General features: G+C 48.4%; 3 protein-coding genes across 5 annotated transcripts; 1 reads left to right on the top strand and 2 right to left on the bottom strand.

The window, feature by feature from the left end:
• Window positions 1-742: 742 nt before the first annotated feature.
• sec13 (SEC13 homolog, nuclear pore and COPII coat complex component) lies at window positions 743-8,660 on the bottom strand. The gene is made up of 9 exons (XM_083669278.1): window positions 8,526-8,660; window positions 6,863-6,907; window positions 6,037-6,152; window positions 5,286-5,437; window positions 4,743-4,876; window positions 3,961-4,094; window positions 2,859-2,979; window positions 2,333-2,479; window positions 743-1,442 (listed from the first exon to the last, which is right to left on the bottom strand). The coding sequence occupies exons 1-9, from the start codon at window positions 8,526-8,528 to the stop codon at window positions 1,332-1,334; spliced, it is 963 nt and encodes a 320-aa protein (XP_083525404.1). The 5' UTR covers window positions 8,529-8,660; the 3' UTR covers window positions 743-1,331.
• A 211-nt stretch (window positions 8,661-8,871) lies between these two features.
• cand2 (cullin-associated and neddylation-dissociated 2 (putative)) lies at window positions 8,872-21,173 on the top strand (the record flags this gene model as incomplete). 2 transcript variants are annotated; one of them, XM_083668167.1, is made up of 15 exons in its annotated part: window positions 8,872-9,029; window positions 9,756-9,899; window positions 10,383-10,537; window positions 11,741-11,864; window positions 12,154-12,413; window positions 12,834-12,939; window positions 13,147-13,292; window positions 14,766-15,058; window positions 15,613-15,754; window positions 16,340-17,851; window positions 18,139-18,234; window positions 18,660-18,829; window positions 19,731-19,895; window positions 20,136-20,243; window positions 20,949-21,173. In XM_083668167.1, exons 1-15 carry the CDS (start codon window positions 8,962-8,964, stop codon window positions 21,171-21,173), a joined length of 3,714 nt encoding a protein of 1,237 aa, XP_083524293.1. In that variant the 5' UTR covers window positions 8,872-8,961. The 2 variants fall into 2 exon arrangements, with proteins under 2 accessions (XP_083524293.1, XP_083524292.1); XM_083668166.1 differs by having other exon boundaries at window positions 20,136-21,092.
• A 332-nt stretch (window positions 21,174-21,505) lies between these two features.
• On the bottom strand, window positions 21,506-25,065 carry rpl32 (ribosomal protein L32). 2 transcript variants are annotated; one of them, XM_083668168.1, is made up of 4 exons: window positions 24,957-25,065; window positions 24,189-24,289; window positions 23,610-23,791; window positions 21,506-21,783 (listed from the first exon to the last, which is right to left on the bottom strand). In XM_083668168.1, exons 2-4 carry the CDS (start codon window positions 24,282-24,284, stop codon window positions 21,654-21,656), a joined length of 408 nt encoding a protein of 135 aa, XP_083524294.1. In that variant the 5' UTR covers window positions 24,285-24,289; window positions 24,957-25,065; the 3' UTR covers window positions 21,506-21,653. The 2 variants fall into 2 exon arrangements, with proteins under 2 accessions (XP_083524294.1, XP_083524295.1); XM_083668169.1 differs by lacking the exon at window positions 24,957-25,065 and adding an exon at window positions 24,399-24,420.
• Between the last annotated feature and the right edge of the window lie 476 nt (window positions 25,066-25,541).

Below are 25,541 nucleotides of genomic sequence, written 5' to 3'. Positions count from 1 at the left end.
TATCTCTGTTAGGTTACCAGGACTACACCAGGGGAGGCTGGGGGAGGTAGAACACCAGGGGAGGCTGGGGGAGGTAGAACACCAGGGGAGGCTGGGGGAGGTAGAACACCAGGGGAGGCTGGCCGAGGTAGACATCGGAGGACGGGCTGTAATGTATGAATGAGGAATGGTATCAAACACACATCTCATTCCATTCCATGCATTAGAATGAGCCTGTCCTCCGATTTCTACCTCCACCAGCCTCCCCTGAACTAGACTGTACTACAGTAAGCCTATCCAACATGACCAAACCCTTCAACATCGCCTTTCAGAAACCATATGGTCAGCAGCTCTGGTCGTAGCCAGACAGCTACAGGAACCTACTCTCCAAATCTGACCACTTTGGTCTGGTCGGTCATTTCATGGAGCAGGGTTAGGGTTGTGATGTCTGAAGTGTGTTGAGTATTAATGCCATTTATCTGACACTTTTATCCAAAGTGACTTACATTGCAGTGAGTTCATACATTTCAGTATATATGGTCCCAGCAGGAATCAAACCCACAACCTAAGAGTTGTTAGCACCATGCTCTACCAACTGAGCCACAGAGGACCACAGAGGACCACAGCACCATACTGTGGCTCCCAGCCCGCAATGGATGTGTGTGCGTGTGTGTGTGTGTGTGTGTATCTGGTGTAACCCCCTCTCTGTTAATGAAAGTTGCCCCTTGAGAGTGAAATGAGAGACACAGGTTTTCCCATGAAATCAATATTATCCTGTTTTATTTGAAATATGAAAACATAACATTCCTGTTGTTTCAAACAACTAATTGGAAAAAATAATTTCCCAAAACAGTTTCATATCTGACAGTTTTTTTTTTATACAAGCAAGATATTTGTGGAGTTCTGAGCAACATGTTGAATTTAAAGGCATATTTCTTCAGGTCATGTTCACCATTTCATATTTCCATTCCAACATCCATCTTCATATGCTTGTGCTGTTACACACATCTCATTAAACAAACTAATAAAAACAACACTTTCATCATTGATAATTTATTAACACATTTCAGTTGAATTGAGGCGAGAGACGTCAGACTCAACCATGACAACTGGTTCACAGAGACAAAACCATCTGTTTCAAAACATCCTTTAGAGTCCAAATCAAAAGCTGGATCCAAGACGGAACCACAACCTCAGAAGGTCTGGATCAGGACAAGGAGAGGTCAGGGGTCAATGTGGAAGGAGAGGTCATCAGAGAGGGTTTTAGAGTCCATTTGGGGGAGGAAGGGAGGGGCTTCTCCTGATGTTAGCCGGAGGGAGGGGGGGGTGGAATGTAAGAGGGTGGTCCTGGATCACTGCTCGTTCTGCTGTCCGTCTGTGATGCTGGACACGGCGCCCTGGCCTTTGTTGACATCGCTGATGCATGCCCACTGTCCGTCAGCTGACTCCTTCCACAGCGTCACCTGGGGAAGACAAACACAGCGACACCAGTCAGACACCAGTTTAGATGTCCTAAAGGTGGGTTGTAGATGAACCTCTCTACATGACACCGTTAACAGGTATGAAAACATCTTAAAAACACCTATGACCGTCCACACAAGTTTTACAGCCAATAGTGCTAAAACTCAACGTTCAGTCAGAGAACCCATCTGCACTGCTCTGTGAGTAAAGCCCATCAGAACTGGGTCAGACGTGTGCGGCCTCCCTCCCATCAGAGACTCCAGCAAGCTGAAAGCCTCGGCCATTATCATCTGAAGATTGAAAGTGCCAGAGAATATTAAACAGCCGATGATTCCAACTGACAAAACCTGTCAGGGTCCTTATCCATCATCACAGCCCTCCGCCTCGGGACACTGCTCAGAGAAGACCATCATCACAGCCCTCCGCCTCAGACACTGCTCAGAGAAGACCATCATCACAGCCCTCCGCCTCAGACACTGCTCAGAGAAGACCATCATCACAGCCCTCCGCCTCAGACACTGCTCAGAGAAGACCACCATCACAGCCCTCCGCCTCGGGACACTGCTCAGAGAAGACCACCATCACAGCCCTCTGCCTCAGACACTGCTCAGAGAAGACCACCATCACAGCCCTCCGCCTCAGACACTGCTCAGAGAAGACCTTCATCACAGCCCTCCGCCTCAGACTCTGCTCAGAGAAGACCACCTCGCTTCACCTTGGACAGCGGTGGGGGTGTGTTTTTATGAGTTGACATAAGTCCACATCCTGACTTGGGGGGGTTCTCAGGGTGTAAAGATAGTGTTCTCAGGGTGTAAAGATAGTGTTCTCAGGGAGTAAAGGAGTGTTCTCGGGGAGTAAAGGAGTGTTCTGGGGGTGTAAAGGAGACAGTCACCTTGTTGTCGCCCCCGGAGACGGCCAGGATGTTTCCGGTGATGGACCAGCTGACGTGCCAGACCACGTCGTTGAACTTGTGGAGGAGCTTGGTGGTCCAGGTGTTCCCTGACGGGTCATCACACGTCCAGATGAACACTCGACCGTCCTGCAGGGAACGCCACGCAGTTAGGACTGTGTTTATACGTATGTTACAACACACACACACACACACACACACACACACACACACACACACACACACACACACACACTCCAGCAGCAGCCAAGAAACACACACACACAGCTGAACTAACTAACTAACTAATACATACACACAGAGCTGAACACACACACACATACACAAACACAAACACACACATAGATGAACTAACTAACTAACACACACACACACACACACACACACACACACACACACACACACACACACACACAACTGAACTACAACCCTAAGCCAGTAGTTATATGAGGTAAATCACTCAGGACCGTGCGGCCAGACCAGCGATTCTACAGTACGACCCGGTTACCTGGGAGCAGCTGGCGATGGTACTGGTGGGGAGACCAATAGAAGGAGCCCAGCCCACATCTCTGACCCAATCACTGTGAGCCTCCAGCTTCTGGTCCTCTTTCCATTGGCCGTCCTCCTCTCTGGGGGGAGGGGGAGGGGGAGGGGGGAGACCAGTTAGATCAGATCTGTCTGTCAACTCAAACGTGCATTCTACATTTCCACACCATACCCAAACCAACAGAGAGACCAGGGGAGGCTGGTGGAGGTAGACATCGGAGGATGGGCTCGGGCATTACAATGAGCCAGTCCCCCGATTTCTACCTCCATCAGCCTCCCCTCCAAGAGACATGAAACCAGTATTACATTTCCTCCTAACAACACCCCTCCACCCCTAGAGGAGACCCTCCACCCTCCACCCCTAGAGGTGACCCTCCACCCCTCCATCCACAGAGGTGACTCTGCTCCCCTAACACCCTCCACCCCTAGAGGTGACCCTCCACCCCTCCATCCACAGAGGTGACTCTGCTCCCCTAACACCCTCCACCCCTAGAGGTGACCCTCCACCCTCCACCCCTAGAGGAGACCCTCCACCCTCCACCCCTAGAGGAGACCCTCCACCCCTAGAGGTGACCCTCCACCCCTAGAGGTGACCCTCCACCCTCCACCCCTAGAGGTGACCCTCCACCCCTCCACCCCTAGAGGTGACCCTCCACCCTCCACCCCTAGAGGTGACCCTCCACCCTCCACCCCTAGAGGTGACCCTCCACCCCTAGAGGTGACCCTCCACCCTCCACCCCTAGAGGTGACCCTCCACCCCTAGAGGTGACCCTCCACCCTCCACCCCTAGAGGTGACTCCACTCCCCTTACACCCTACACCCCTAGAGGTGACCCTCCACCCCTAGAGGTGACCCTCCACCGCTCCACCCCTAGAGGTGACTCCGCTCCCCTTACACCCTCCACCCCTAGAGGTGACCCTCCACCCCCCACCCCTAGAGGTGACCCTCCACCGCTCCACCCCTAGAGGTGACCCTCCACTAATAACACCCTCCACCCCTAGAGGTGACTCCGCTCCCCTTACACCCTCCACCCCCAGAGGTGACTCTGCTCCCCCAGGACTTACTTCCACAGTTTGACCAGGTTGTCACAGCCTCCAGAGACAAACCTCTTGATGTAGTTGGGTTTCTGCCCAGAGGGCTGGTCGATGAGGCTCCCAGGCACCACGGCGGGGGCCCAGCTCACCGCGTTACAGCCGATCTGGCGGGGAGGGGGGGGGTTACAAGGTTAACTAGTAGTTACTGGAGCATTACGGGTATCCACTACCTACTACCATACTGTATTCACTGGGAATTCTATTATTCATGTTAAATATTAACACTAAGTACTTACTGTCTGTTGATGCTGACAAATGACAGTTATTCTATTTAACAATGACAAATGACAGTCTAATTCTAATGAGTTATTCTATTTCATCATGACAAATGACTGTTATATTCTACAGTAACAGTGGGAGGACTGTGTTATATTCTACAGTAACAGTGAGGGGACTGTGTTATATTCTACAGTAACAGGACTGACTGTGTTATATTCTACAGTAACAGGACTGACTGTGTTATATTCTACAGTAACAGTGAGTGACTGACTGTGTTATATTCTACAGTAACAGGACTGACTGTGTTATATTCTACAGTAACAGTGAGTGACTGACTGTGTTATATTCTACAGTAACAGTGAGTGACTGACTGTATTATATTCTACAGTAACAGGACTGACTGTGTTATATTCTACAGTAACAGTGAGGGGACTGTGTTATATTCTACAGTAACAGTGAGTAACTGACTGTGTTATATTCTACAGTAACAGGACTGACTGTGTTATATTCTACAGTAACAGTGAGTGACTGACTGTGTGTGCGTTGCTGATCTTCTTGATGTCCCACTGCTGGTCTCCAGTGAAGGTCAGAAGTGAGATGGCTCCATCTGAGCTGCCACAGGCCAGGATCAGCCCAAAGTCATAGGGACCCCAGCACACTGAGTTCACTGTAGACACACACACACACACACACACACACACACACTGAGTTCACTGTAGACACACACACACACTACATCTCAATAACATACCCAGCTCCAAGGTTTTCTAACAACGTCTACTTTTGAATGATATCGTCCTCGTTCCTGAACATCTGTTTTAATGCTGCAACCAAACTACAGCAATGGAATAACTAAGACTGTGAATCTGAGTCATATACATGCAAGAGTGGTTCACAGGAGGGCAGTTATTCACAGGAGGGCAGTTATTCACAGGGGGGCTGTTATTCACAGGAGGGCAGTTATTCACAGGGGGGCTGTTATTCACAGGGGGGCAGTTATTCACAGGAGGGCAGTTATTCATACAAGGGCAGTTATTCACAGGGGGGCAGTTATTCACAGGAGGGCTGTTGTGTACCTGAGGAGTCGTGTCCCGTGTATTCGTACATCTTGTCCCACGTGCCGTTCTCCTCCTTCCACACGATGACCTTCCGGTCGTAGGAACACGACGCCAGGATGTTACCGTACATCGGGTGGGCCCACGCCACCTGCCACACCGGCCCCTCGTGGCTGGAGGAGAGGAGAGGAGAGGAGAGGAGAGAACAGAGTCAGTTCACTCATAGAAGACAAGAGAGAATCAGTTCAGTTCACTCATAGAAAACTAAGTTTTCAGTCAGTTCAGTTCACTCCGGGTAAGTTAGCCCCAATCACATGTCCTGTTTATACAGTTGGCCTGTGGAGGAAACTTTGGCAACCAGTGAGTTTGAGAAGGTGAGTCTGAGAAGGTGAGTCTGAGAAGGTGAGTCTGAGAAGGTGAGCCTGAGAAGGTGAGTCTGAGAAGGTGAGTCTGAGAAGGTGAGTCTGAGAAGGTGAGTCTGAGAAGGTGAGCCTGATCATCTTCACATGTTCTCTACTGAATCGATGTGTGTATCCTCAACCAAACTCTGGAGGACCAATAAATATCGATCTATCTATCTATCTCTGTCTGTCTGTCTGTCTGTCTGTCTACTTACCTATCTATCTGTCTGTCTATCTATCTATCTGTCTGTCTGTCTGTCTACTTACCTATCTATCTCTGTCTGTCTGTCTAGCGTTACCTCATCATAACCAAGGGGCAGAAGGTAAAGTAACACCATGACAGTAAAAGCTGATGAGGCAGTGACTCTTACCCTCTCAGGTCCGCCACCAGGATCTGGCCGCCGTTCTTCACATCGAAGATCTTGACGGACCTGTCGGAGGAGCATGTGGCCAGTCTGGTGCCGTAGTAGTCCATCTGAGCATCGTGCTGCAAACAGAACCCAACAGAACCCAACCGGACAGAACAGAACAGAGAGACAGTCAACAGGAGGTGGCTGTGGCAGTGATATGAGATTAGTTTTTAGTTTAAATGAGCTACTAGGCTGATTTAACAAGGTCAGTTGGTAGATAGTTCACAATTACAGCACCAGTCAAAAGTTTGGACACACCTTGCCAAGAGTGTGCAAAGCTGTCATCAAAGCAAAAGGTGGCTACTTTGAAGAATCTAAAATATAAACCATATTCTGGTTTGTTTAACACTTTTTTGTTTACTACATAATTCCATATGTGTTCCTTCATAGTTTTGATGTCTTCAAATTAATCTACAATGTAGAAAATAATAAAAAATAAAGAAAAACCATTGAATGAGAAGGTGTGTCCAAACTTTTGACTGGTACTGTACATATATATTTAAAAAACTGCTTTCTTCTAGCATTGTGACTGCCTATGGCCTCTGGTCCGAGCAGAGATGACTTTATCTAATGATGACTGATGGATAGATGATTCACTTACTTAAACAAATGTATTTGTGGTAAGTCGCTTTGGATAAAGGCGTCTGCTAAATGCCACAAATCTAAATGCAATAACATGACCAGCTACCAAGGCTTGTCAGTCTTACAGCCCAGTGTAGAACCCATTCAACTAGTGTCCATTCAGTCAATCATTCCAAAGCTCAGATCTAAAACATCAGCTACTCACAATCATGTCCTCGTGGGAGGTGTCCACTGTGTTGATGACGGACACCTGTATTTCAAACAGTTAACAGTTAAAGCATCACACATCCCAGGCCAGTGTCCTGGCCACGTCTACCTGTGTCTAACACCTAAAGACAGTGTCCTGGCCACGTCTACCTGTGTCTAACACCTAAAGACAGTGTCCTGGCCACGTCTACCTGTGTCTAACACCTAAAGACAGTGTCCTGGCCACGTCTACCTGTGTCTAACACCTAAAGACAGTGTCCTGGCCACGTCTACCTGTGTCTAACACCTAAAGACAGTGTCCTGGCCACGTCTACCTGTGTCTAACACCTAAAGACAGTGTCCTGGCCACGTCTACCTGTGTCTAACACCTAAAGACAGTGTCCTGGCCACGTCTACCTGTGTCTAACACCTAAAGACAGTGTCCTGGCCACGTCTACCTGTGTCTAACACCTAAAGACAGTGTCCTGGCCACGTCTACCTGTGTCTAACACCTAAAGACAGAGCATCACCTCCTGTTGACGTTAGATACGGTTCACTGTAGTGTAGTTGTATGCTCTACTCGCTGGCCCTAACCCTAACCTTCTACCCTAACCTTCTACCCTAACCTTCTACCCTAGCCCTAACCTTCTACCCTAGCCCTCTACCCTAACCCTCTACCCTAGCCCTAACCTTCTACCCTAGCCCTCTACCCTAGCCCTCTACCTAACCCTCTACCCTAACCCTCTACCCTAACCCTCTACCCTAACACTCTACCCTAACCCTCTACCCTAACCCTCTACCCTAACCCTCTACCCTAACACTCTACCCTAGCCCCCTACCCTAACCCTCTACCCTAACCCTCTACCCTAACCCTCTACCCTAACCCTCTACCCTAACTCTCTACCCTAACCTTCTACCCTAACCCTCTACCCTAACCCTAACCCTCTACCCTAACCCTCTACCCTAACCTTCTACCCTAACCCTCTACCTTAACTCTAACCCTCTACCTAACCCTCTACCTTAACTCTAACCCTAACTCTAACCTTAACCCTCTACCCTAGCCCCCTACCCTAACCCTCTACCTTAACTCTAACCTTAACCCTCTACCCTAACTTTAACTTTAACCCTCTACCCTAACTCTAACTTTAACCCTCTACTTTAACCCTCTACCCTAACCCTCTACCCTAACCCTCTACCCTAACCCTCTACCCTAACCTTCTACCCTAGCCCTAACCTTCTACCCTAGCCCCCTACCCTAACCCTCTACCCTAACCCTCTACCCTAACCCTCTACCCTAACCCTCTACCCTAACCTTCTACCCTAACCCTCTACCCTAACCTTCTACCCTAACCCTCTACCCTAGCCCTAACCTTCTACCCTAGCCCTAACCCTCTACCCTAACCCTCTACCCTAACCCTCTACCCTAACCCTCTACCCTAACTCTCTACCCTAACTCTCTACCCTAACCCTCTACCCTAACCCTCTACCCTAACCCTCTACCCTAACCCTCTACCCTAACTTTAACTTTAACTCTCAAACTGAATCAAGTTGAATGAAAGAGACACGTCTGTGTTCTTCTAGCCGGTTAGCAACGTAGCTAGCTAGCCGGGTAACTGTCAGTGAGCTTGCTGCCGAAACTGTCAGTAGCTCAAGTTCTAAACCAACAACGTCCAGCTACTCACCATGATTGAGGTTTAATGCGATGACCTTTACTGTGAATCGAGAGTAATTTCAACTACTTCTGTAATGGTCGGGAGAACTCCGACGTGGCAGACACTCGACAACACCACCACTGGAACACCCACTTCCGGGTCCGGAGGTCTACGGTCCGAGTCGTACAAACATCCGTCGAGCAAAAGGTTCCGCGCAGTCGGATTTCCTCCGCTGTGAGCGCCGGTTCCACCTGGCGGCAGCAGACCCAGACAACTCATCTGACCCACAACTATTTTTATCGCCCCTACAAGTGTCATGTTTCCCAGTTCGTCCAGGGCCCTGGAGCGTCACTCCTGCCACCCTCTCTCGCCATGTTCTCCGTGTAAACTCCTCTACTATTTTCTATATAGATTTGTTTTTATAACCATAACATTGTCATCGCCTGTTACAGTTATTCAAATCAAGATGTCGAATATAACCTACTATATCTCCAATCTATTGGAGAAAATGACATCTACTGACAAAGACTTTCGGTAAGAAAGCCAGCTGCTTTGCATGTTTGAGTTTAGGATGACAGTGATACTGTTGGACCATGACTTCACCAAACGCACTGGTTGTCTGTTCTCTGCTCTCTGTTGTCTGTTGTCTGCTGTCTGCTGTCTGCTGTCTGTTGTCTGCTGTCTGTTGTCTGCTGTCTGCTGTCTGTTGTCTGCTGTCTGTTGTCTGTTGTCTGCTGTCTGCTGTCTGTTGTCTGTTGTCTGCTGTCTGTTGTCTGCTGTCTGCTGTCTGTTGTCTGCTGTCTGTTGTCTGTTGTCTGCTGTCTGCTGTCTGTTGTCTGCTGTCTGTTGTCTGTTGTCTGCTGTCTGTTGTCTGCTGTCTGTTGTCTGTTCTCTGCTCTCTGTTGTCTGTTGTCTGCTGTCTGCTGTCTGTTGTCTGCTGTCTGTTGTCTGCTGTCTGCTGTCTGTTGTCTGCTGTCTGCTGTCTGTTGTCTGTTGTCTGCTGTCTGTTGTCTGCTGTCTGTTCTCTGCTTGCGATCAAATAAAGTGGCTTTCGCTGTAAATCATAATTACGGACTGTTATACTTGGCCGAGATAATAAATGTGAGGTTAGAATGATCTGTCAGTTGATAACAGACTAACAGTAATTATGACGTGTTAACAGCAGAAGTTAAATTAGCCCAATAAAATGAAATGGAGGCATGAATTAATGAATAAATGAATTCAGTCATCTGGGTCTCGTTTTGGACTCCTGTCCTGCAGCTTCATGGCCACCAACGACCTGATGATGGAGCTGCAGAAGGATTCTCTAAAGCTGGATGAAGACAGCGAGAAGAAGGTGGTGACCATGCTGCTCACCCTGCTGGAGGACAAGAACGGAGAGGTCCAGAACCTGGCCGTCAAATGGTGAGTCCCAACCAGAACCTGGCCGTCAAATGGTGACACTGTGTTTCATGTTGTCTTTGTGAAGTACTGGGATTCACTCAGGGAGGCTGGAGGAGGTAGAAATCAGAGGAAGGGCTCATTGTAATGCATGGAACAGAATCAGGAACGGATACCATTCCTAATTCCATTCCATGCATTACAATGAGCCTGTCCTCCGATTTCTACCTCCACCAGCCTCCCACTGAGCCTCTTCAGTGTGCCATGGCAAGGCCTACGTTGAATGATGATCTTTGATAATCTCATTATAATAATAATATAATAGTAACAATATTATGTTGATAATAATTACAATAGTACTACTACTACTACTAATAATAATAATATACTCATTAAATAATAATAATAATAATTATTATTACTACTACTACTACTACTACTACTAATAATAATAGTAATAGTAATAATCATATAATAATGATGTTTGCTGCTGTGTTCCTGGTGCAGCCTGGGTCCTCTGGTGAGCAAGGTGAAGGAGTACCAGGTAGAGGCGATGGTGGACACCCTCTGCTCCAACATGCTGTCTGACAGGGAGCAGCTGAGGGACATCTCCAGCATGGGCCTGAAGACCGTCATCGCTGAGCTGCCTCCCTCCGCAGCAGGTAGGGTCTCTACCAGGGGAGGCTGGCCGAGGGCAGGGTCTCTACCAGGGGAGGCTGGCCGAGGGCAGGGTCTCTACCAGGGGAGGCTGGCCGAGGGCAGGGTCTCTACCAGGGGAGGCTGGCCGAGGGCAGGGTCTCTACCAGGGGAGGCTGGCCGAGGGCAGGGTCTCTACCAGGGGAGGCTGGCCGAGGGCAGGGTCTCTACCAGGGGAGGCTGGCCGAGGGCAGGGTCTCTACCAGGGGAGGCTGGCCGAGGGCAGGGTCTCTACCAGGGGAGGCTGGCCGAGGTAGACATCGGAGGACGGGCTCTTTGCAATACATGGAACGGAATGAGGAACGGTATCAATCATCCATATTTGATACCACGCGTCACGTGTTTGATACCGTTCCTCATTCCATTCCATCCATTACAATGAGCCCATCCTCCGATTTCTACCTCCGCCAGCCTCCCCTGGTTACTTCTACCTGTAGCAGAGGTGATCTCATGATGAGTGTCCCTAGCAGAGTGTTCTAGAAGGAAGAGTGAGGATGTGTTCTTGGTAGAACAGTATACATCTCTGTCATCCAGTCTGAGCCCTAGCCGGATACATATCTATTAATCTTATATGTTATTATGATATTATAATTATCTTATATCTATCCAGACCTTCATTCTGTCTGCCTGATCCAACTCAAGCCCTCTGCTGTGGTGTAGACCAGAGTCCCACTGGTCATATTGATGTTGTGTCTGTGTAGCAGCAGTGAAATTACTCTGGTAGCGACAACACTGATTTAACATGTTTCATTTAATAATTCAGTTATTGAATTAGTGGTTACAGTAGTTGAACAGAGTTGGCTTTTATCCTCTGGGAACAGGGACCTCTTTCTGTTTCTATTTTGATATACTTAACACTACCCCAGGGGAGGCTGGTGGAGGTAGAAATCGGAGGACGGGCTCATTGTAATGCGTGGAATGGAATTCATCATTCCGTTCCATGCATTACAGTGAGGCCGTCCTCCGATGTCTACCTCCCCCAGCCTCCCCTGCACCGTCCCCTAGCTGAGTGCTGTGATACGCAGTGGAAGTGTGTGTGTGTGTGTGTGTGTGTGTGTGTGTGTATGTGTGTGTGTGTGTGTGTGTGTGTGTGTGTGTGCTGTGTTCCAGGGCTGACTCTGACCACCAGTGTGTGTGTGTGTGTGTGTGTGTGTGTGTGTGTGTTCCAGGGCTGACTCTGACCACCAGTGTGTGTAAGAGGATCACGTCTCAGCTGATGGGAGCCATGGGGAAACAGGAGGACGTGTCTGTCCAGCTGGAGGCGCTGGACATCCTGTCAGACATGTTAGGAAGGTGACCTTTACATTTCTATCGTATCATTTCTATCTGGATATTATTTATAATATACACCACCTCCATCACTCAGCTTCACCTTAACTGACTCCACTCATCCTCCCCCCCCCCTTCTCCCCCTCCAACTCTCCTCCTCATCCTCCTCATCCTCCTCTTCCTCTCCTCCTCTCCTCCCCTCCTCCTCCTCCTCCTCCTCCCCCTCCTCCTCCTCTTCCTCTTCCTCCCCCTCCTCCTCCTCCTCTCCTCCCCTCCTCCTCTCCTCCTCCTCCTCCTCCTCCTCTCTCCCCAGGTTGAGTGGTACTCTCATCAGCTTCCACTCCTCCATCCTGAGCTGCCTGCTCCCCCAGCTGACGAGCCCCAGGATGGCGGTGAGGAAGCGGGCCATCATGGCCCTGGGTCACCTGGTCCCCAGCTGCAGCACAGGCCTCTTCACGCAGCTCATAGAGCACCTCCTGACGGAGCTCGCCCGTGGGGCCCAGAACACCTCCGCCACACGCACCTACATCCAGTGCCTGGCGACCGTCAGCAGGCAGGGGGGGCATCACGTAGGTGAGGCTGGGGGGCAGCTTCATTACTTCAGGCCGATAGGTTGATTTGACAGGAACAATGGATATTGATCAACATTTCAGTAAAAAACTAAAATTACGACAGGTTTAGACAGAAATATATGGATGACTGCTTTTATTTGTGCATGAGATACAAACTAAAACAGAAACAAATACTATATATATATTTATATATATACTATTATACATTATTATGGATGGACTTCTTTTGTATGCGGCTAACAAGAAATGCAAACAAAAGCAAAAAGCAAGATTTGAACAGTAACAGTAAATTATTCTGTGGCCGATTCCGTGGCTGCGCTGTAAGAACTTGTGTCCAGTAGAGGGCAGCGTTGTACTGGTGAATACACAAGTATTTAATGAGTGACTCTCATGTGTTGTTGTTGTTCTGCCCTGGTTCAAGGAGAACATTTGGAGAAGATTATTCCCATGGTGGTGAAGTTCTGCAACGTGGACGATGATGAATTAAGGGAGTATTGTTTCCAGGCCTTTGAAGCTTTTGTCCGGAGGTAAATCTCTCAAACGAAACGCTTCTCTCCTGATGCATAACAATGATGACAAAACAAACAGCCGAAGAAGGTTATGTTTGTTTGTATTGTTCTCATTACACTGATGTTACTAAGTGTTATCTACCCACTGGTGCAGTAAACACTCATCTGAAACACGTACAGTCACTATTTCCAGTTGAATATGACCTCCTGTCTTGTGTTTGAAAGATGTCCTAAGGAGATGTCCCCTCACGTCCCCACCCTCATCCAGCTGTGTCTGAAGTACGTCACCTACGACCCCAACTACAACTATGATGTGGATGAAGACCTGGATGAGTCCATGGACACGGAGGACGGGGAGGATGAAGATCAAGGTCATGTGAGGGTCAACCTCCCCACCCTTCGTCTTTCCCCTACACAATTAGTAGATCCTCTTCTGCCATTTTTAATTTTTAATTTTTTAATTATATATTTTTTTTAGATATTTCTATCCTTTATTTATTCAAGGGAGTTCCTTTGAGTCCAAGGTCTCTTTTTCAAGGGTGCCCTGATTACAAAATATATACACTTCACTATTATTTACATCAAGATTTAAAAGGACAACATTTACACAGGAAATATATTATTTTTTTACGGACAACAATCAACTATAACAACAGCACTCCTCCACTGAGGAGCCCTTCATCAGGTTCCTAACATGGCCCAGTGACACCAGACAGACATGTGGGACTTTGAGGACTAACCAGTCTAGAGAGCATGTCTGATAAATGCTCGGCCTCCATTAGTTCCAATAATAATGGATTGGAATTTAACTCCTGAACAAGATGGCTGCCATTATCGGAACATTCCAGAATGTATACATTATGACATCAGGTATAGTTTAGTTAGTTTATTATACTATAATAGTAATAATAATAATAATAATAATAATAATAATAATAATAATAATAATGCATTTATTTTGTATAGCGCTTTTCTCATTCCTCAAAGACTCTACATTTCATGGAGAGAACAAGAATAGATAGATAAATCAAAAGTAAAACAAAAGCACAGTCAGTAAAAACAACAATAAAAATAGTTAAAGATTAAAAGCAAAAGTTTAAAAAGATGCAGGGTTTTGAGGCATGGTTTGAAGGAAGAGAGTGTGTTGGATTCTCTGATGTGGTTTGGGAAAGTGTTCCAAAGAGTGGGGGGGGGGGCTGCAGTGGAGAAAGCCCGGCCCCCCCAAGTCAAATTTAATACAAGCAATATCTCTGCCAGTCTAGGAGTGTGTGGTAACGTTGTGCCAGTCTAGGAGTGTGTGGTAACGTTGTGCCAGTCTAGGAGTGTGTGGTAACGTTGTGCCAGTCTAGGAGTGTGTGGTAACGTTCTGCCAGTCTAGGAGTGTGTGGTAACGTTGTGCCAGTCTAGGAGTGTGTGGTAACGTTCTGCCAGTCTAGGAGTGTGTGGTAACGTTGTGCCAGTCTAGGAGTGTGTGGTAACGTTGTGCCAGTCTAGGAGTGTGTGGTAACGTTCTGCCAGTCTAGGAGTGTGTGGTAACGTTGTGCCCGTCTAGGAGTGTGTGGTAACGTTGTGCCAGTCTAGGAGTGTGTGGTAACGTTGTGCCAGTCTAGGAGTGTGTGGTAACGTTGTGCCAGTCTAGGAGTGTGTGGTAACGTTCTGCCAGTCTAGGAGTGTGTGGTAACGTTCTGCCAGTCTAGGAGTGTATGGTAACGTTGTGCCAGTCTAGGAGTGTGTGGTAACGTTCTGCCAGTCTAGGAGTGTGTGGTAACGTTCTGCCAGTCTAGGAGTGTATGGTAACGTTGTGCCAGTCTAGGAGTGTGTGGTAACGTTCTGCCCGCCCCCAGGGTCAGATGATGAGTACAGTGATGATGATGACATGAGCTGGAAGGTCCGGCGCTCAGCAGTGAAGTGCCTGGAGGCCGTGATAAGTACCAGGAGGGACCTGGTGGTGGCGCTGTACGGCTCGGTGGCCCCCACCCTGCTGGCCCGCTTCCAGGAGCGGGAGGAGAACGTCAAGACGGACATCTTCGTGGCGTTCATGGCGTTGCTCAAACAGACCAGGCCCCTGCAGGGCGCTGTGATTGGTCCAGAGGCTGGGGCCAAGGAAGACCCCGCCATCACCCTGCTCAAGAAGCAGGTGTGTGTGGAGGCCAGGGGAGGCTGGTGGAGGTAGAAATTGGAGGACGGGTTCATTGTAATGCATGGAGTGGAATGAGGAATGGTAGTTCTACATCACAACCAGTCCTGGGTCAGACAGACCTGGGTCAGAGGTCAGACAGACCTGGGTCAGAGGTCAGACAGACCTGGGTTAAACAGACACTTTCAAATATTTGAGCTGCACTTGATTTAGTTTGCTTGTGACAACGGAACAAAAACACTCACTTTGAGATTGTTTTTCAATGAAAAGCTCATAACAAATTCAATGTATTATTATTATTATTATTATCATCAAATGCAACAGCTCCAAAAGTGCAAACTCCAAATTAAATCAAGCACACCTCAAATACATCTGAGTATGACTAGACACACTGTATGACCATCGACCACAACACATTGGAATAGCAACAACAACCACCCAGCTGGTTACAACGCAAAACTAAATATCAGCAGACATCCCAGGAACGATCTTCTGTTTCAGACGATGCAGCCTTGATTAGAGCTCTCTCTCAACCTGACTGGTTGCCCCCCCAGGTCCCCACAGTGGTGAAGGCTCTCCACAGACAGCTGAAGGAGAAGAGCATGAAGTCCAGACAGGGCTGCTTCAGCCTCCTGACGGAGCTGGCCAACGTCCTGCCCGGGGCGCTGGGGGAACACATCCCAGCCCTCATCCCTGGTACTGTCACATGACCAACCAGTCACATGACCGACCTCTAATACAGTACAGTACAGTCCGTTGTTTGTTTCTTCTCTAGTTAGACATGAAGGGTGGGATCCTAACCCGAGATCCATTTGCATGCGTAGATCTCGAATTTGGGTTTCCCACCATAAGGGGATTATGTTATGTTATGTTATGTTATGTTATGTTATGTTATGTTGTGTTGTGTTGTGTTATGTTATGCAGATATACAGCTGTCAGTTGAGTGATTGTCAGCTTGTCAACATTCATTCTTACCCTTCAACCCTGGCCCAGTCACATATTCATCTTGGGACGCTGTATGAGGCTTTTATTTAGTATTGTGAGGAGTAATTTAGCTGGCTGTTATAGGCCCTAGCACTGAGGGGTTTTAGGCAGAAGATTGTACTTACACCACTTCCATTCTAACCCTGCAGTTATACAGGAATAACCTTACATTGACATCAATACATAGTTGTTAACCTGGAAGATTAGCCAAAGATTAGCAACAGTGAGGTTTTCATAAACAAACAAATAAAAACATTCATACCCAGTGGTCCTAACGCTGGTATCTTTCTCCTCTAGGTATCGTCTACTCCCTGACAGACAAGTCTACCTCATCCAACATGAAAATCGACGCCCTGTCCTTCCTGTCAGTCCTCCTGTGCAGCCACCCCCCTGAGGTGTTCCACCCCCACATGAAGGTCATCCTCCCCCCGGTGGTCCAGTGTGTCGAGGACCCCTTTTACAAAATCACCTCGGAGGCGCTCCTGGTCACCCAGCAGATGGTCAAGATCATGCGTCCGTTAGACAACCTTCCGTCCTCCACCGCCGCGTTCGACGCCAAGCCCTACGTGAAGGACGTGTTCGCGGGCACCCTGAAGAGGCTGAAGGCAGCCGACATCGACCAGGAAGTGAAAGAGAGGGCCATTTCCTGTATGGGTCACATCGTGTCCCATCTGGGGGACCAGCTGGGCGGTGACCTCCAGCCGACCCTGCTGATCTTCCTGGAGAGGCTGAAGAACGAGATCACCAGGCTGACGGCCGTGAAGACCCTGACCCTCGTCGCCGACTCCCCGCTCAAGATCGACCTGCGCCCCGTCCTGTCCGAGGGCGTCCCCATCCTGGCCTCGTTCCTGAGGAAGAACCAGCGCGCCTTGAAGCTGAGCACCCTGACGGCCCTCAACACGATCGTGACCCACTACAGCGACGGCCTGAAGCCTCCACTGGTAGAGGCCGTGCTGACGGAGCTGCCCGCCCTGATCGAGGAGAGCGACATGCACATATCCCAGATGGCTGTCACCTTGCTAACCTGCATGACCAAAGCCTGCCCTTCCTCTCTGTCTAAGATAGGTGCCGCAGTCCTACCGGGGGTCTTCTCTCTGGTCCACTCCCCGCTCCTGCAAGGAGGCGCCCTCTGCGCCATTCTAGAGTTCTTCCAAGCCCTGGTGGTCACCAAGGCCAGCAACATGGGGTACAACGACCTCCTGAAGGCTCTCACCGGCCCCTTCCACGCCAAGACCTCAGACTCTGTGCCCATCCACAGACAGTCCTACTACTCTGTGGCCAAATGTGTGGCCTCTCTCTCGTCCGCCTGCCCTAAGGAGGCCTCTGGGATGGTCTCCAGCTTCATCCAGGAGGTTAAGAACCCCAAGGCTTCAGAGCCGGTGAGGATCCTGTCCTTCCTGTGCCTGGGGGAGGTGGGCCGGACCATCAGCCTGGGGGGCCAGAAGGAGCTGAAGACGGTCATCCTGGAGGCCTTCCTCTCCCCCAACGAGGAGGTGAAATCTGCCGCATCGTGCGCCCTGGGGAACATCTGCGTGGGGAACCTGGAGGAGTACCTTCCGTTCATGCTGAAGGAGATCGGCAGCCAGCCGAAGAGGCAGTACTTGCTGCTGCACTCGCTGAAGGAGGTGATCAGCGCCTGCTCGGCCCAGAGCCTGCTGGCCCACGTGCAGGGCATCTGGGACCTGCTCTTTAAGAACTGTGAGTGTGCAGAGGAGGGGACCAGGAATGTGGTGGCTGAGTGCCTGGGGAAGCTGACCATGGTCAACCCAGACCAGCTCCTGCCCAGGCTCAAGCAGCAGCTGTCCTCAGGTGAGACACACATCGGTTAGAAGGCTTAGGTTAAAGGGGCAGTCTGTTATTGCTAGATCCATTTTTGGACTTTTAAATGAACGAGATATAACCATTGATTGTTGAAGAATATAAATGATAAAAGTCTCATGAGCTTAGATCAACTGTTTTACTTAGAATGAAAATATAGGGTTGTTTTACTTTGTAAACAAACACTGTATAGCTTCAAAACATGGTTAAAACATGGTGAACCACTGGTGTCTCTGAGGGAAAGGCCAACACAGTAAAACCCTCTGGTGTGTTTTCAGGTTCTCCTCTCGCCCGCAGCACCGTGGTCACAGCTGTCAAGTTCACCATCGTGGACCAACCCGTCCCCATAGACGCACTCCTCAAAGGATGCATAGGTAAGTAGAAATGAAGGCTGGTGGAGGTAGAAATCGGAGGTTCATACCATTCCTCATTCCATTCCGTTACAATGAGCCCGTCCTCCGATTTCTACCTCCACTTCATACATTTTTAACATCACATTCATTATCTCCAGCGCCACACCAGTGTCTACATGCTGTATGTGAAAACTCTGGTTTTATACGTTCTGTTGTCAAAAAAATACAACAAAAGGTCCTAAGGAAATTACCCCTTAAGATGTTATTTGGGGTAAATCAATGTTTTTGAATTAACTGATTTTCAAAACGACAACCACAAACACACTCGCACTGGCTGGAAACTCATTGTAGTGTCTGAAAATAACTGAATGATCATTTTAACCCCTGGCCTTCATGTTTAAATATAGTCTCAGACAACACGTCACATGTCCACTTTCTCTTGTCAGGTGACTTCCTGAAGATGATGCAGGACAAAGACCTCAACGTGAGGCGTGTTGCCTTGGTGATGTTCAACTCGGCCGCCCACAACAAGCCCTCTTTGATCCGCGATCTGCTGGGATCTGTCCTGCCACACCTCTACAATGAGACCCAGATCAGGAAGGATCTCATCAGAGAGGTAGGCCTGACACGTTGTCTCTGTGTCTCTGATTGAGGAGATAGTCAGTGTTGGGGAAGCTACTCTGAAGATGTATTTATCTAGATCAATTACTTTACAAGAAAAGAAGTTGAACTACACTAAAGCTGCCCTTGAGTGAAATATAGTTTGTCAAACTAAACCTACTTTGAAAAAGTACTACATAGAAACTACTTTATCTAACACAGACAGGCGGTTACTGACAGATGACCAGTCCATGTGACAGAAAGGAAAAGGTGGAGCAAAGTGGGGAGACGGGAGGCAGTGAGGGAAGAGATTGTGGGGAAGTTGAAGTTCAAGGGCTGGAATAATAGTTACATTTCAGTTTTTTTTGTTTTCTTTTGGTTATGGTTAGGGTTAGGGTTATGGTTAGGGTTAGTAGTGACAGTAGCTTACTACACCTTGTTACATGGCAAAAAGTAGTTAACTACTAGGATTTGAATTTAATTTAACTAGCACCAAGCTACTGCAAAATGCAGTTAAACTGATAGTTAAACTACATGTAGTGGAACTACTCCCCAACACTGGAGATAGTACACTTCTCAAGTTGGTGTTAACATGTATGTATTCTAGTCAATAACAGGCTGCTGGAGGCAGAAATCGGAGACCGGGCACATTGTAATGCATCACAATGAGCCCGTTCTCCGATTTCTGCCTCCACCAGCCTCCCCTCCCCCTCTCCCTCCACAAAACAACAAGTACACAGTATATCAAACAATTATTCTTTTATCACACTTGTTTCTGTGAAGATAATGTCACAATAAACATAAACAGCAATATAGTAACCAGAACACAGAAACAGCTCAGCAGTACCGTAGTCTTGTTTTAGGATGTATGTTATTGGTTAATTGTATTTTAACTGTCCCCTTGGCCTCTCTGTCAGGTGGAGATGGGTCCGTTCAAGCACACGGTGGACGACGGCCTGGACGTGAGGAAGGCGGCGTTCGAGTGCATGTACACGCTGCTGGACAGCTGCCTGGACCGCCTGGACATCCTCCAGTTCCTCAGCCACGTGGAGGAGGGCCTTAAAGACCACTACGACATCAGAGTAACAACACCATGTGACCACACACTTCCCTTTATCTGTACAGCAACCAAAACATGAGGAGGACACAGACAGGAAAAATATCCACCTTGAATCATTGTTTCCTGTGGCCTTCCACGCACAAATAATACATTTGTGATAATACATTTTCAATGTTCTATTTTCTATTTCAACATTGATTATTACTTTTGGTTTCAGTATTGGTTATTGATTGCGTGTTTCTGATATTGTCTCCTTGGTCAGATGCTGACGTTCATCATGCTGACCAGGCTGGCGTCTCTGTGTCCCAGTGCTGTGGTGCAGAGGCTGAACAGGCTGGTGGAGCCGCTCAGAGCCACCTGCACCACCAAGGTAAGCAGTGATAGATACCAACCATTCCACACTCCAACACTGGATATACGGAGGTCAGTTATTCATCCACTGCACAGCCTGTTAGACTTTGTGTTCTTGTACTTTGTTACGTCTTTGCTTGTCCTTTGTGTTGTGATTATGTGTCACTGGTGGCTGCAACACTGTCATTTCCCCTCGGGGATCAATAAAGTACCTGTCTGTCTAATATATAGGTGGGTAACCCTTGACATCATGGTTAAACAGGTGGGTAACCCTAATACAAATACAATCACCTACCAGAAGGCTGGTTAAACCTTTTCACAAACATAAGTAACTCCATCAATTTACATGAATGACAGGAAGGTAGAAATCATGTGACACGCTAACAGTGTAGCCTGTTCTCAATCGTTAGGAACATGTCTCCTCACGTCCTCTCCTCCTCCTCCTCCTCCTCTCCTCGAGTCTCCCTCCAAAAGCATCGGAGGAGAAGATCTAAGAGGAGGAACCTAGATCTCCTCCAACTGGAGAGGACGTGAGTCGAGGACCTGAGTGGAGTGTTCCTAACAGTCGAGGGAACAACGCTTATATGCGTACCAGACCGTTTCAAACTGTGTAAAATACATCAAACACACACTGTGTAACCAGGGCACCAGACAAACTCAACTCCCACACCAAGTCGTTCCTCAGAGACCTTTAATAACCGCCCGCCGCTCCGCTCCGCTGCAGGTGAAGGCGGGGTCTGTGAAGCAGGAGTTTGAGAAGCAGGAGGAGTTGAGGCGCTCGGCGATGCGGGCGGTGGCGGCGTTGCTGTCCATCAGCGAGGTGGAGAAGAGCCCCGCCATGGCTGACTTCGCCAACCAGATACGCACCAACGCCGAGATGGCGTCCATCTTCGAGAGCATCCAAGGGGACGTGCTCTCGAGCCCGGTGGAGTCCATGGACACAAGTTAAACCACCAGTTAAACCACCAGCAGTTCTGATGGCCAACAGAGAGCCATGATGCCACTGTGAAGTCACCTCCTCTGCCTTAACGTCCAGGGGCCCTGTCCCAACCTCAGATCTGCACACACATCTTGGGTTTCCCTTAGATAATCACACGTTATGTCAAAGGGAGAAGTCAAGTTACGTGAGTGGATCTGAGGTTAGTATCTGACCCACAGCCAACGATTAAGACATGCCTTTCAGCCCTTCAGGTGTCATTAAAGGGACTTTTTCAAAGCCATCGGTATTCAGTGCAATTCTGTAGCATCATCGAACATCACAGCAGTCACTGCATCCCACTGCATCCCACTGCATCCCATGGTGTAAGATCTAAAAGATTACAACATGCATTTAGACCCACTGAAATATCACTCACACACAACAGAGGGGCTTTAAGTTGTATTTACAAATATACACTTTATTTCGTAGAGGAACACAGAAAGGCCCGGATCATTCGTTCTCCTCGCTGCGCAGGCGGGCGTTGGGATTGGTGATCTTGATGGCCAATTGGGCGGCCCGCTCCACAATCAGCTTCCTGTTCTTTGAGGAGACATTGTGGGCTATTTCTGCGCAGTGGGTCCTACGTGAAACACAGAACACAATGTTAGCACACCGCACCATCAGCTGAGGATGGCAGGGTTCCCAACACAGACAGACCATCACCACAGATGCATCGCTGAAAACAGTGACACCAAAACATGCCAGATTCCTGACCAAGTACACGCAAATGTCAAACATATTGGGGCGGTTTCCCAGCCACAGGTAAGCCAAGACCTGGACTAAATCACACATTCAAGAGTGACTCTCCATTAGGGATAGCTTTTCGTGGAGTAGGCTTAATCTGTCTCCAGAAAACAGGACCATTACGGTTAACTCATTTATTGCCAAGGCTGAATAAAGTTGTCAACATCCTAGAGTGCCCTATTCACCAAAAACGCATAAATGACGATGCTTCATTTTGTAGCCAATCAGAGTGTTGTTGCTAGGTGAACACCACATAGAACACTCTGCCCTCTAGGTGGTGAGGGTTCCGGAACTCTTTGGCGGTTGGTGAGTGAAGCCAGAACTGTGACTGCTGTGGTACCGCGTGTAGCAGGTTATCTTCCACCTGAAGGCTATGGGAGAGCCAGGGGTGGAATGGGCATTTCCTCTGCTCTGCTCTCCCTCCTGGTTCAACACCTGGCATGAGTATGGAAGACTCTGCAGGGACCACTGATCCCAGAAGGCAGGCGTATCTAGTCTAGTGTCTACTCCTAGGAACGGCTGACAGACATTTCAACATGGAGGACGAGGGACAGGTATGTGGGTTGTGTTCGATAGGGGAGAAGGTAGCAACATGTTTCGCAACAGCTTTTCACTGTCCTGGCGCTCCGCTGGTGGGAAGGACTCCACTGCTGTCAGGACTGCAGAGTCACTACCAATCTTCCGCCATAGATTGAAGACCCTTCTCTTCAGGCTACATCTTAACGGTCCCTCCTAAAGACCTCTTCATCCCCACTACCCCCCTGTACAGTTGATTACTTTATCTTATGATGACTGATGTTCAGATGATTCACTTACTTAAACAAATGTATTTGTTGTAAGTCGCTTTGGATAAAGGCGTCTGCTCAATGCCATAAATGTAAAAAAAAAAAAAAAAAATGAGAATCTGGCTTTTAAATGTCAAATCACTTCCCATGCCTGCTGCTTCATGCCTACTGAACACAACCCAGGTATGACACGTACATGACACACTGTATGTACAGTACCAGTCAAAAGTCTGGACACACCTTGCCAAGAGTGTGCAAAGCTGTCATCAAAGCAAAAGGTGGCTACTTTGAAGAATCTAAAATATAAACCATATTCTAGTTTGTTGAACACTTTATTTTGTTTACTACATAATTCCATATGTGTTCCTTCATAGTTTTGATGTCTTCAATATTAATCTACAATGTAGAAAGTAATAAAAATAAAGAAAAACCATTGAATGAGAAGGTGTGTCCAAACTGTTGACTGGTACTCTACGTAAAACAACATCATTCAGATCAAACACTGCTGACACCACAAGATAAACATTAAATTCTGAAGAATTCTTAAACATTACAGCCGTCACCGTTTACTCACCAACTGCTAAAGAATTCTGGAAACGTTCACCGCCGGGAGTGCCAAGTGTTCTATGTGGTGTTTACCTAGCAACAATACCGTGGCTACAAAATGATGCATCGTCATTGATGTATTTCTGGTGAATAAAGTCACCCTTGGCACTCTAGAACATCGACCGTTTGGGCGACTTTATTCCCCCAGGTGCTGAGTCTGAGAGCTGTGTCACGGTCTTTATTCCCCCCGGGTGCTGAGTGAGTCAGAGCTGTGTTACGGTCTTTATTCCCCCTGGGTGCTGAGTGAGTCAGAGCTGTGTTACGGTCTTACTTGTTGCTCATCATGAGGACCTCCAGCTCCTTGATGTTGTGCACCAGGAACTTCCTGAAGCCCGAGGGCAGCATGTGCTTGGTCTTCCTGTTGCTGCCGTAGCCAATGTTGGGCATCAGCATCTGACCTTTGAACCTGCGGCGGACCCTGTTGTCGATGCCTCTGGGTTTACGCCAGTTTTCCTACGGAGGAGGAGGACGTGTGATGACAGGTGTCAAAAGTTAGTAGTCATACTAAACAATAACATGTCATGTGACATTCCATATTCAGATCTACAGAAGGCCTCAGAAGAAGATGGGAATCAATAAATGTACTTGAGGGGAATTATTATTATTTATTTTTTTACACACACACACACACACACACACAGAGAGAACAGCTCTGGGCACAGGGTCAGCCATCATCAGGGGCCCCTGGAGCAGGTAGGGGTTTAGTGCCTTGCTCAAGGGCACAACAGCAGCATAGACACCTTAGATCTGTATCACATCAGTATGACTCTTGACTTGATTATAATGCAGTAGGCTGTCTGTACTGACATAACAGTAGACTCCAACATCACAGTAACTGTAACCACCGTACCTTGACCTTGACGTAGCGGTCAGACTGGTGTCTGATGAACTTCTTCGTCCTTTTCTTGACGATCTTCGGCCTGGTCAACGGCCTGAGGGCGGCCATCTTGCCTGAAGGAAAACAAGCTGTCAGGATTAGAAACATGGAACAGTACGATCCCCCAGGGTTGTGGGTTGGTGCTTAAACTTATTTGTAGGAATTGCACAACAATGCACTTACACAAGGCCACATTTCCCTGGAAGAGGACCCCCACCCACACACCCACCCACCCACAGAGCTCTGGTGAAGTTGTGGCGTAATTGACAGTGTTGCAATGTATCCACCGAGGCCACAGGGTTGCATACTGTCACCCAGAGTGGTCTGACTGGTCTGACTGGTCTGACTGGTCTGCTCCTGCCTGGACAGGCCAGTGGTGCCGTGTAAAAGGATGCTGGTTAACCATATATCGCCGTATGGAACAACACAGCATCGGCACACAACAACCAGGCCAAACACGGCTAGGCTGAGGATACACTGTCTTCTAATATATATGTGTGTGTGTGTGTGTGTGTGTGTGTGTGTGTGTAATATAACAGTATATGTGTACTAATTACAGTCCGCACTGCCACGTCCATCGCTACTCGACGGCTATTTTCATTGTTGAAAAGAAAATGGCGGTTCTGTGGGTTTCAATAACGTCAACTACGCAAAGTATGTGCTTCAAACGGACGGATCCTATTATTCTAGCAAGATCAGAACCGTTCAATGGTAGAAATGGGAGATCCAAAGCCAACTCACCGGTCGGTCGGTCGGTGGGTCGGTCGGTCGCTCCGGAGGCAGACGGAGACGAGGTCCGGGGAGACGGGACCAGGCATGCGGGGAATGCTGGGTAATAGAGGAGGAGAGACCGACGGTCACTTTATTAGGAACACCTGGACACCTTCTCACGGTGGAGGTGGTGGAACACCTGGACACCTTCTCACGGTGGAGGTGGTGGAACACCTGGACACCTTCTCACGGTGGAGGTGGTGGAATGGGGTGGAGAATGTTCTCTTGGCACACTTTGGGCCCGTTAATACCAATCAATCATCTCTTGAATGCCACAGCCTATTTGAGTATTGTTGCTGACCATGTGCTTCCCTTCATGGCCACAATTGACCCATCTTCTAATGGCTCCTTCCAGCATGATAATGCACCATGTCACAAAGCTGAAGTCTTCTCAGACTGGTTTCATGCGCAGTAGGTTGATTTGGAGCCGTGATGAATCCTCAGGAAGCCTCCGTCTCCGTGGTGGATCGTGGAGGAGATAATAAATAAAACCACATCCTCCGGCTACCATCATCACATCCTCCGGCTACCATCATCACATCCTCCGGCTACCAT

Source organism: Argentina silus (assembly GCF_951799395.1).
Source record: "Argentina silus genome assembly, chromosome: 4".
NCBI classification, from domain to species: domain Eukaryota; kingdom Metazoa; phylum Chordata; class Actinopteri; order Argentiniformes; family Argentinidae; genus Argentina; species Argentina silus.
This window is presented reverse-complemented; position numbering and strand designations above follow the sequence as displayed.